The following is a 12,181-nucleotide window of genomic DNA, read 5'->3' as shown; positions in this document are numbered from 1 at the left end:
AAAACGTAAAAAAAAATAAAAAAAAAATAAATAAGAAGAGACAGAATGAAAAAATAATAATAATAAAAATATAAATTAATGAAAAACAAGTAAGGAAAAAAAGTGCAAAGAAAACAAAAAAAAAATTCAAAAAAAATTAAAAAAATTAAAAATAAAAAGGAAAAATATTCCTAAAAATAAGTCCTAATCTATTTAGAATTTCTTGCTAAAACTAATTCCAAATCAGATAAACTTTTATTTCTATTCTAAATCTAACTAAAAAAAAAATACAATCCTAAAATAATCAAACTCAAAAAAAAATTTCAATCCTACACAAATTCTAATTCCTAGCAATTAGATACCCATATATTTTCTATCCACAATAAAAATAAATAAATACAAATATATGAAAAAGAAAAGGAGAAGAAAAGAAATTACAAGACATTTCAAGATTCGTAAGTATCCATCTATTAACTTTACTTTATTATGTTTGAATAAATTTATGTGATATACATTTTTTTTAATTAACGAACATATATTAATATAATATAAATAGGTTTAAAATAAATCAAATAATGAGGTAAATAACTTTTATTAATAAGTTAATAATACAATATTTGAAAATTAATTTAAGTCATATATAGTCAATGAAGCGACCGTGCTAGAACCACGAGACTCGAGGGGTGCCTAATACCTTCTCCTTGGTCAACAGAATTCCTTACCCGATCTTTGTTTCCACAGACCGAATAAAATAAAGAGTCAAATTTCCTTTTGATTAGAGATTTAAACAAGGTGACTTGAAACACCAAAACTCAATTTCAAGTGGCGACTCTAAATAATAAAATAATCTCTTTTCAAAATGTCACTTTAATTGAAGAAACTCTATTTCTTTCAAAACATACATAAATTAATTTTGAGGAAAAAAAAGGGGTGTGACAGATGGCGACTCTGCTGAGGGTTAACCAGAATTCGAGCTTATAATATTGACTTATATATGACTATTCACTTAATTATTTATGTTTTGGATATTGTATTTGTTGGCTGAATGTGCTAATTATTTACTTTTTTACTATTTTTATACTATTTGCATTGCATTATAACTGTCTTCTCTCGCGCACCCCTCTGAGTCTTCTATAATACAATTATGGGAATTGCGACTGCGCACCCCACTTCTGTTAAGATAGCCAGTGGATCTTCGGTCCATGGTGAAGGATTTTTAGTCATACATGTTTAGGATAGGGAGCACCCATGCACAAAGCCGGAAAGCGCTGTTACCGGTACGTTGCTACTCCCTAACTCGAGTTGTTCGCTCGTTTTACAGCCAGTCTAGATACCTTGCTCCATAAGTTCAACCTTAGTAGAACTGAAACCTCCATACATGATATCCTTACTAGGTTCTGCTTTATCTGCATCATGTGCATTTAACTTAGCAAGACTCGGCATGGGGGTCGGGTCTGTCTAAGGCAGGTACCTGTTCTTGAGACCATCATGTACATTTTTGTGCTACTTGTTGCATCATGTGGAAGACTATAACAAATGTTGACCAGCTTTAAATAATTGACTAAAAGAAGAAACGTCTATTTTTACCCACTTTCAGCAAATAATTCAAGATAAACAAAGTGAAAACAATATATATAAAACCCTCAATTGTATTTTCGCTTTTATCAAAACAGCAAGTTTTTTTAAAAAAAGATAAAATAATAATAGTAATAATAATAAAAATAAATGAATAATAATAATAATAATAATAATGCATATACAAAAAAAAATAAAATATATATATATATNCGAATTATCAAAATTTCATAAGTTAAATTTGGTTTTAAATCGCGAGTTTCTTTTCCTAACCAGGTAACCATAAAATCTATGAGATGTGATAAAAGACCAAGGGATGAAGCAGTCGAAATGGTCAATGATCCCCTAAAGTTCATGATCACGGATAAAACCCCACCACTACTCATGGCTTGGTGGAACGATATGTATGAGTTTAGGCGAACTGAGATATTCAAACATCTTGGTTTCCTCACAGATATCATGAGATTTAGTCATGACAGAGATTTGATCGAGGCTTTGATCCCTTTTTGGGATTCTAGAAGCAATGTGTTTCGCTTTAGCGATTTTGAGTTGACGCCTACATTAGAGGAGTTGGGTGGTTTCACAGGGTTAGGCAAGGATCTCCGAAGCAAAACACTCATAGCCCCAAGAAACGTCAGCAGGAACAAATTTTTAGAACAAATGCACATCATCTATCCTCATAAGGAGTGTTTCGATAATGAGTTGGTTTCCTTGGAATTTCTATACTCAAGATATGGAAAGAAAGAAGGATTTTTAGACTACGGGAAGCAACTTAAAAATGGGCAACACCTCCCTACTTGGGAAAAACATAGACAAGAAGCATTCATGGTGGCCTTTTTGGGAACCATGATTTTTCCAAGAAGGGATAAAAAAATCAGTATTCGTCTGTCGGGAATAGTCGCTGTTATGATGAAGAAAAAGAAATCCACTATCTTGCCAATGATGTTGGCTGACATTTATCGTGCTTTGACTAAATGTAGAGAAGGGGAAGACTTTTTTGAAGGTTGCAGCATTCTATTGCAAATGTGGTTTTTGGAGCACTTGTATCGCCATCGTTTTGCGACAGATTTCAAATCTGAATGGACGAATTATATTTTGAGCCACCCAGACAGGATGAAGGAATTAGTAGACAAATTGCCGAAAGGTGTCAAAGCGTGGAGACATTATCTTCTTAAATTAACTGCATCTGATATTACATGGAACGATCATTGGTTCCCTGCGAGTGAGGTAATTGTTATGTCTTCCTATCGTCCATTCTTTGTTCTGACAGGCCTTCGAGGATTCCAACCATACATACCCCTTCGGGTGCTACGCCAAGTAGGACAAAAACAAATCTTACCTAGGGCCGAGGATACACAGAGTTTCGTATGAGAGGTGTCGTCTGAAGATCGAGATCGAGAATCAGAAGCTCAAAAGATTTGGGGTGGTAGTCGAACATTAAACTCGAAAGCTATGGTAGACGATCGTGTTGAAGGAGAAGTAGACCCCTCATACCTCCATTGGTTCTTTGATCAAGCCCCCCTCAAAGTAATGCCCGAAGGATCAGCACGAGAACTCAAAGATCTAGAAGAGGAAATTGAAGTCAGAATCAAGCAAGCTCGGCTCGAGGTGGAAAGAAATTACAAGTCTACTCTGGATATCCTCAGTAATGATCTAAAGAATGCTAGAGAAGAGTTGGCTCAACGTGATGCAATATTCAAAAAATGAGTTAGGTTGATTCAGAAAAGGGCTGAAAAAGAACATCAATCCACCATTCGAACCTTACATGAGGATTTGGGCATTGTCACAGGCGCTATGGAGCAACAAGAGGAGGAGTATAAAAAAGAAAAGACCCTTTTAATGCACACACATGCTAGACTACAAAATCAGTTAAAAGCTTTGATGGGACGAGAAGCAGACATAGCAAAGCGTTTCACATCATATCAAGCAGAAGTCGCAATCGAGAGAAACCAATGGATGGGGGAGCGTGAAGAACTTCATAATCAAATCGAAGAGCTTTAGGCACATGAAGAGGATTTGACCCACAGGGTTGATACTACTCAAAAATGGTTGCAGAATTGTCACGAGAATATGGAGGAGGCCAAAGGACAAGTGCTTCAGCTGACAGAGAGCTTGATTGATGTTTATGGTGGTTATCTACATCGGAGTGATGAGAGCCTGGGTCGACATGCGCGTGCACTGGCCTCACATCTGCCAAAAGCTTTGTTCAAGGTTTATTCTAGCCTAGGGGGCAATTAATGATCGAGAAATATTGGAGAAAGATTTTTTTATTATTATTATTATTTCTTTTATTTTCTGTCGAAGTTTGTTTCAATCTTTAAGTACTTTGATATTTTGGTTATTTATTTTAATAACATTTTGATTTGAATGATATCTTCATATAAATAAATGTCGTGTTTTTTTTTTTAATAATTCTTCTTCACGCACTACGTAATGATCGGATTCATGTTCAACATGATACGTAGGCAACCTTCAACACGTTCGATCAAAATGCGTTCAAAATATTCAGATGAGTAAAGTATGGGACTAAAAGACATAAGCAAGTCGTCCAAAGCCGGGATGAAACATAAAAGTCTTCCAAAACTCATTGTAGAAATAGGAATAATTTAGGTGCATAACATACAACGTGTTATTAATATTGCAAAGTGTTTAAAGGTGGTTGGTTTGTGAAGAAAGCTGGCATCTCATCAATATAACACAAGATCAAAAGGGAAAGTAAAAATGACACGCAAAGACGGAACTGAGTCGGGAAATGACGAAGTCCAAAATCAAATGGTTGCACAAGAGTCAGTATCTGTAGAAGAGGTCAAAATGTTGAGACAACAGATGGCCAAAATGTATGAAGCTTGGATGAATGGGCAGGCTCCCCCATCTTCTATTCGGGAATACCTAAATGTGAATATGCCATTCCCCATTCAAGTCTCAACAAGTGACCCAATTTATCCACCTGGATTTGGACCCTACGTTAACACATCTAATACTGCTGGAACTTCCTCGGTACACCCGTTGAATCCACCTATGATGAACAATCCACTCTTCATGCCAACTGTGCAAACTAATGCAATTCCTCAACCAACCCTAGCACAAAAATCTAATGATGATCCTATACCCAACTATCAATACGGCCAAAGTCAGGCCTCTAAATTGACTTTCAAAATTCCTGACTCTTACCACCACACTCATCAATATAGTTCCCCCGTCGAGGTTGAAAAAACCACTAAGGACGAGGAACATGAAGAAATTGCAAGAAAAATGAGGAGTTTGGAGCAAAACATAAGGAATACGCAAGGGCTGGGAGGACACAAAAGTGTCTCGTTCAAGGACTTATGCATGTTTCCAGATGTTCACTTGCCTATAGGGTTCAAAACTCTAAAGTTTGATAAGTATAACGGTCATGGTGACCCAGTGGCTCATTTGAAAAGATTTTGTAATCAGCTAAGGGGAGCCGAAGGAAAAGAAGAACTTCTTATGGCTTACTTTGGAGAAAGTCTAACGGGTGTAGCCTCAGAATGGTTTATCGACCAAGATATTTCTCGATGGCATGTCTGGGATGACATAGCGCAAGATTTTGTCCAACAATTCCAATACAATATTGATATCGTTCCGGATCGCAATTCCCTAGCTAATATGAAGAAGAAATCGTCTGAAAGCTTTAGGGAATATGCCATAAGATGGAGGGAGCAGGCGGCTAGAGTCAAATCGCCGATGAAAGACTATGAATTGATTGATGTTTTTCTCCAGGCACAAGAACCTGACTACTTTCATTACCTTCTCGCTGTAATGGGGAAGCCTTTCGCCGAAGCAATTAAGATCGGAGAAGTGGTAGAGAACGACATAAAATCGGGTAAAATTGTAAGCCAGACAGCCATTAGAGCTACCACACAAGCAATACAAAGCGGGTCAGGTAATTTTGTAAATCGAAAAAAGAAAGAAGAAGGGTCCATGATGACGTCTGGATCGAGAGGTATTCAAATGGGCATGAACCACCCTTATGTTCAAGTCCAACAAGAACAATCTAATTCTCCTCAACACTATTACACATCCCAATATGTAGTTCTCAACACTCAAGCATATGTCCGACCTCCTCAGCGCCAACAATGGCGGGCACCTGCCTCACAAGGTTCTCGCCCCCAACAATAAAATTTTCAGGCACCCCATAATCCACGTCCCTAGATGGATTATACAAGAGAACAAGGTCGAAAATAAAACTTTACCCCAATTGGAGAGTCATATACGAGTTTGTTGCGGAAATTAGTACAATTAGGATTGGTTGAACCTGTCAATCCCTATTTTGTCAATCCGAATGCAAGAGGCTTTGATCCAACTGTTATATGTGAGTATCACGCTAACACTCCAGGTCATAGTACAGAGAAGTGTTGGACTCTAAAAAGAGTCATTGAGAAGTTGATTGAGGATAAGGTAATTGAGATACGCAATGAGGAGGCGCCAAATGTCACCAATAACCCACTCCCTGCTCACAATAAGGAGCATATTGTGGGGATGGTAGACATTTATGAAGATTGTGAGCAAACATGTAAAACAAAAATGGGAAGCAGAGATTCAGAAGAAGAGTCGAATATGGTTTTAGAACCCATACAAAAGGCACCGATAATTGTGAATGGTGCAAGTTCAAATTTTGGAGACTCGAGAAAACTCGTGTTGTATGTCCCTGGAGCTATAAAAAGAAGAGAAGTACCGTTGAATGGACCAAAATTATACGTTCCTGGTAAGCTTCGAGCATTTGGTCAAAATCAAGAAAGTGTGAAAGAGCCAATTGTGATAAAAATTGCAACGCAACTTCCGATGACAAACACCAAGACCTTTCCATGGAACTACAACAAAGTCGTTGTTACCCACAAGGGAAAAGAGATTATTGAAGAAACAAATGAAACAAGAGGATTAACTCGTTCTGGGAGGTGTTATGCTCCAGAAGAATTAAGAAGAGACAAACAAGCCAAAGAAAATCAGTTGCCGGTTAAAAAACCTGTCACTGAGGAGGAGGCTGAAGAGTTCTTGAAAAAGATGAAAGCTCAAGATTATTCTGTTATTGATCAATTGAGGAAAACACCCGCTCAGATATCCTTATTGTCATTCTTCATACATTCTAAAGAGCATCGTGAAGTTTTGACCAGAATCTTAAATGAGGCACATATCTCAGAAAGTATCACGGTGGGTAACTTGGAAAAGATGGCCAACCGAATATTTGAGGTAAATAGAATCACTTTCACTGATGATGAATTGCCTTTGGAAGGATCTGGGCATAATAAGGCGTTACATTTAACCGTGAAATGTGAAGAACACTATGTGAAGAGGGTCATGGTCGATGGAGGATCGGGTGTAGACATATGCCCTCTTTCGACTCTACAAAGGTTGAAAATCAACACGGATAGGATTCGTACTAACAATGTCTGTGTGCGTGCATTTGATGGCGCAAAACGGGACACTCTTGGTGAAATATACTTAACTGTTACCATTGGACCAGTGGAGTTCGGAATCACTTTCCAAGTAATAGACATGGACACTTCTTACAATCTACTTTTGGGTAGGCCATGGATCCACCTAGCTAGAGCTGTTTCGTCTACTCTGCACCAAGTGGTCAAGTTTAAGCATGATAAACTGGAAATCATTGTCCATGGTGAAGATGATCTCCCAATCACCCGAGATCCTTCAATACCATGCATTGAGGCCAAAAGAGGTTGTGAATCCCTCAACTATCAGGCTTTTGAGATTATAACAGTCAATCAGTTTTTGGAGGGAAAGCCTATACCACAACCTCATCTATCATCTGCTTCAGTCATGGTGGTGTCCCAGATGGTACAAAACGGCTATGAACCTGGAAAGGGACTAGGGTTGTCTTTGCAAGGAATTGTAGATCCCATCAATCCGATGGGTAATCAAGAGACATTTGGTTTGGGTTTCAATCCAACTAGATTTGATAGAAAATGGGCAAAAGATCGTAAAAGAAATGTTTGGAATTTGCTGAAGCCAATCCCTCATATTGCTCAATCTTTCGTTAAATCTCGAGGTGAACTGAGTCCAGACTTCTCTATCCAGAATGATGTGGATGAAATATGTCAAGGTATCAAGGAAATATTTTATGATGTAAACATGACTCAGATGGGTGAAGGCACTAGTCACATGGATGTGCAATTCATCGGCCCGAATGTCCAGCTCAACAACTGGAAAGCGACTCTTCTCCCTACAAGGAGGGAGTCTTGGTAGTTTATTTTGCTGCTTTTAATTTATTTATTTGAATTATTCTCAGGGTTGTAATTCAAACCTTCTAGTTGTCTCACATTGGTGTTAACCCTTCAATCATTTCTCATTTAACGCAATGAAGTTCTAGTTTCCCAATCATATTCAATCATCTTCTCTGTTCTTACTCTTTCTAATATATGTCCTCTTATTTTTCATTTCAGTTACGTTAATGTCGACTTTAATAAATGACATGCATGCGGAGTTTACAGTTAGATCCTAAAAAGTTGTCTGATCTCGAAACAATGAATCCAAAGTTTGACGAATATGATGAAGATGAAGCTTACGAAGAAATAAAAAAGGGATTGGATCAATTTGAAAATAAGCCTAAACCTAATTTAAGTGAAACTGAGGCGTTTAATTTAGGAACTCCTGAAGAAGTGAGAGAAATAAAGATAAGTATTCATGTTGATCAGAACATTCGAGACGACATAATTCAAGTTTTATTTGAATACAAAGATGTCTTCGCGTGGTCCTACGATGACATGCCGGGTTTAAGTGCTGATTTAGTAGTTCACAAACTTCCAATACATCTTGATTTTCCACCTGTCCAGCAAAAGCAGAGAAAGTTTAAGACAGACATGAGCGATAAAATTAAAGAGGAAATCATGAAGCAACTGACTGCAAATGTGATCAGAGTTGTCCGATACACTACCTGGTTGGCTAATGTTGTGCCAGTGCCGAAGAAAGATAGAAAGATCAGAGTTTGTGTTGATTACAGAGATTTAAACAAAGCAAGTCCAAAGGACAATTTTCCATTACCCAACATTCACATCCTGATTGATAATTGTGCCAAACACGAGATTTAATCTTTTGTGGACTGTTACGCCGGATATCACCAAATTCTCATGGATGAAGAAGATGCAGAAAAAACTGCTTTCACCACCCCATGGGGTACGTATTGTTATAGAGTCATGCCATTCGGTCTGAAGAATGCGGGAGCAACTTACATGAGAGCTATAACTACCATATTCCATGACATGATGCATAAAGAAGTTGAGGTATATGTCGATGATGTCATCATTAAATCTAGAACGCAAGCGGACCATGTGCGTGATCTAAGAAAATTCTTCGAAAGATTGAGAAAATACAACCTCAAGCTTAATCCAGCTAAATGTGCATTTGGAGTGCCATCTGGCAAACTTTTGGGTTTTATAGTTAGTCGAAGAGGCATTGAATTGGAACCCCTCTAAGATAAAGTCCATTCGAGAATTGCCACCTCCAAAAACCAAAACTGAAGTCATGAGTTTTCTGGGAAGGTTAAATTATATCAGCAGGTTCATTGGTCAACTCACCGCCACATGTGAGCCAATATTCAAGTTGTTGAAAAAGGACACTGCTATCAAATGGACAAGTGAGTGTCAGGAAGCTTTTGACAAAATTAAGGAATATTTAGCAAACCCTCCGGTATTGGTCCTACCAGAACCTGATAGGCCGTTATTCTTTTATCTTTCAGTGATGGATAATTCATTTGGTTGCGTTTTAGGACAACATGACATTACGGGAAAAAAGGAACAAGCCATTTATTATTTGAGCAAAAAGTTCACAAGCTATGAGGCAAAGTACACTCTGTTAGAAAAGACTTGTTGTGCTTTGACTTGGGTTGCCCAAAAATTGAAACACTATCTTTTGTCCTACATGACCTACCTTATATCTCGAATGGATCCTTTGAAATATATTTTTCAAAAATCCATGCCAACAGGTAGGTTGGCAAAATGGCAGATTTTGCTTACGGAATTTGATATTATTTATGTCACTCACACCGCCATGAAAGCACAAGCGTTGGCCGATCATTTGGCAGAGAATCCGGTCGATGACAAATACGAGCCCCTAAGGACATACTTCCCTGATGAAGAAATCAACTCTATTGAGGAAGAAATTCCTAATGATGGTCACGTGTGGAAATTATATTTTGATGGGGCTGTCAACAAAAATGGAGTAGGAATTGGGGCAGTTCTTATCTCACCAAACGAATGTCATTATCTTGCCACAACACGACTTCGATTCTTTTCTACCAATAACACAACAGAATACGAAGCTTACATCATGGGTTTGAATATGGCAATAAATCTGGATGTGCAGGAGTTGGTGGTTTTAGGGGATTCCGATTTGCTCATTCGACAAGCTCGAGGCGAATGGGAGACTCGAGACATTAAACTCATGCCGTACAAACAATGTTTAGAAAACCTCATCAAAAGATTCAAGTCCATTGAATTCAGGTACATTCCCAGGTTTCACAATGAGTTAGCTGATGCTTTGGCCACCCTAGCCTCGATGCTTCCATACCCGGGTAATACCTATATTGACCCGTTGGAAATCCAAGTTAGGGATCAACATGGTTATTGCAATATAATTGAAGTAGAGCCAGACGGTGAGCCCTGGTATCACGACATTAAACGATTTTTAAAAGCTAAAGAATATCCAATACATGGTGATAGAGATAAAAAAAAGAACTATCAGGCGACTCGCCAATGGGTTCTTCTTGAGTGGCGATTTCTTATATAAAAGGACTCCAGATTTGAATCTATTGCGATGTGTGAATATTCCAGAAGCAGAAACAATTATGAATGAGGTGCATTCAGGGGTTTGTGGCCCTCACATGAATGGTAATGTTCTAGCAAAAAAGATTATCCGGGCAGGGTACTATTTGTTGACCATGGAGCGAGATTGCTTCTGATTTGTACGCAGGTGCCATCAGTGCCAAATTCATAGCGACTTGATTCACTCACCCCCTTTAGAGTTGCACCCTATGTCTGCTCCGTGGCCTTTTGTGGCTTGGCGAATGGACGTTATTGGGCCGATTGAGCCAAAAGCATCTAATGGGCATCGGTTTATTTTAGCTGCTATCGACTACTTTACCAAATGGGTGGAAGCTGTCACATTCAAATCAGTCACCAAGAAAGCAGTGGTGGACTTTGTTCATTCAAACATCATATGTCGTTTTGGCATACCAAAAATCATTATTACAGACAATGCAGCGAATCTCAACAGCCACCTGATGAAGGAAGTTTGTGAGCAATTTAAAATTGTTCATCGTCATTCAACCCCTTATCGACCCAAAGCAAATGGGGTTGTTGAAGCGGCAAATAAAAACATCAAGAAGATTCTTAGGAGAATGGTGCAAGGATCTAGGCAGTGGTATGAAAAACTACTATTTGCTCTCTTGGGATACCGCACGACTATTCGTACGTCAGTCGGTGCAACTCCTTACTTATTGGTTTACGGAATTGAGGCTGTCATACCCGCAGAAGTTGAAATCCCTTCTCTTCGAATCATTGTCGAAGCAGAAATTGAGGACACGGAATGGGTTAAATAAAGGTTAGAACAATTAGCACTGATAGACGAAAAACGGTTGACATCAATTTGCTTTGGTCAATTATATCAGCAGAGGATGGCTCGAGCTTATAACAAGAAGGTACGCCCAAGAAATTTTGAAGTCGGTCAACTTGTTGTGAAACGCATTCTTCCCCATCAAGACGAGGCCAAAGGAAAGTTTGCCCCAAATTGGCAAGGCCCTTATGTTATTAAACAAGTGTTATCAAAAGGAGCTTTGCAACTGGCAAATATGGAGGGAAAGGCGATCGACACAATTATTAACGCAGATTCGATCAAAAGCTACTACGCCTAACACTCTTTGTTATGACACTCTCATGATTGACATTCTTAAGATGAGAGGATAAAAATGTATCCTCCTTTATTTCAAACACCACTTGTCTGGTGCAAAAAAAAAAAAACACACAAAAGAATTTTTAAAAAAAAAAAAGGTTTCATTGAACTACGTTCGACCTGATTCCTAAGAGGATACGTAGGCAACCCTTCATTGGGGTTCGGTCTAATCACTAAATAAAACAATAATCATGTTCTTCAATTCTCCAAGGGCTGAGACATGACATTGTGACCTACAGTGTGTTACAAATAAAAATAAAAAATAAAAAAATAAAAAAAAATAAGAGAGTCTTATGAGTGAAAACCTTCACGGGCAACATAAGACGATAGTAAGTTGAGAGAAAGAGATAAGAATGTCTTATTGGTGGAAAACCATGAAGGGCACCATTGATCAAATGATGACATTCCGTCTTGGCATGAGCACACAAGCAAGATAGAAGTCAGGCTATAGACTTAAAGGTACAACATTGTTTCATGAGATTCAGACAACTTAGAAGGATCAAACGTTCAGTCCAAATGCATGTCATGATTCATTAAGGTGGTCACGTACTTTCAGATAAGATTCTTTTCATTCCTTTTAAACATTTACTTATTTCCTTCTTCTAAAGACATCACTTTTCTTTCATAACCCTTTCATTTGTGTCATTTGTACTTGTCTTCGGTATTCTTTGAGTCTCATTCAGCATAAACTCGCGTCAAGTGAGAA

General features: G+C 38.1%; 2 protein-coding genes across 2 annotated transcripts; both read left to right on the top strand.

Moving 5' to 3' along the window:
- Window positions 1–4,275: 4,275 nt before the first annotated feature.
- Window positions 4,276–7,776, top strand: LOC125850934 (uncharacterized). The gene is made up of 2 exons (XM_049530757.1): window positions 4,276–5,674; window positions 5,819–7,776. Exons 1-2 carry the CDS (start codon window positions 4,276–4,278, stop codon window positions 7,774–7,776), a joined length of 3,357 nt encoding a protein of 1,118 aa, XP_049386714.1.
- Window positions 7,777–8,657: 881 nt separating this feature from the next.
- On the top strand, window positions 8,658–11,437 carry LOC125850936 (uncharacterized). Its single transcript, XM_049530758.1, has 5 exons — window positions 8,658–8,810; window positions 8,968–10,180; window positions 10,359–10,449; window positions 10,498–11,116; window positions 11,198–11,437. The coding sequence occupies exons 1-5, from the start codon at window positions 8,658–8,660 to the stop codon at window positions 11,435–11,437; spliced, it is 2,316 nt and encodes a 771-aa protein (XP_049386715.1).
- The last annotated feature ends 744 nt before the right edge of the window (window positions 11,438–12,181 follow it).

This window comes from Solanum stenotomum, unplaced genomic scaffold (assembly GCF_019186545.1).
Source record: "Solanum stenotomum isolate F172 unplaced genomic scaffold, ASM1918654v1 scaffold21181, whole genome shotgun sequence".
In the NCBI taxonomy this organism is placed as follows: Eukaryota; Viridiplantae; Streptophyta; class Magnoliopsida; order Solanales; family Solanaceae; genus Solanum; species Solanum stenotomum.
The sequence above is the reverse complement of the archived record's forward strand: the minus strand, read 5'-3'. Positions and strand labels throughout refer to the sequence as shown.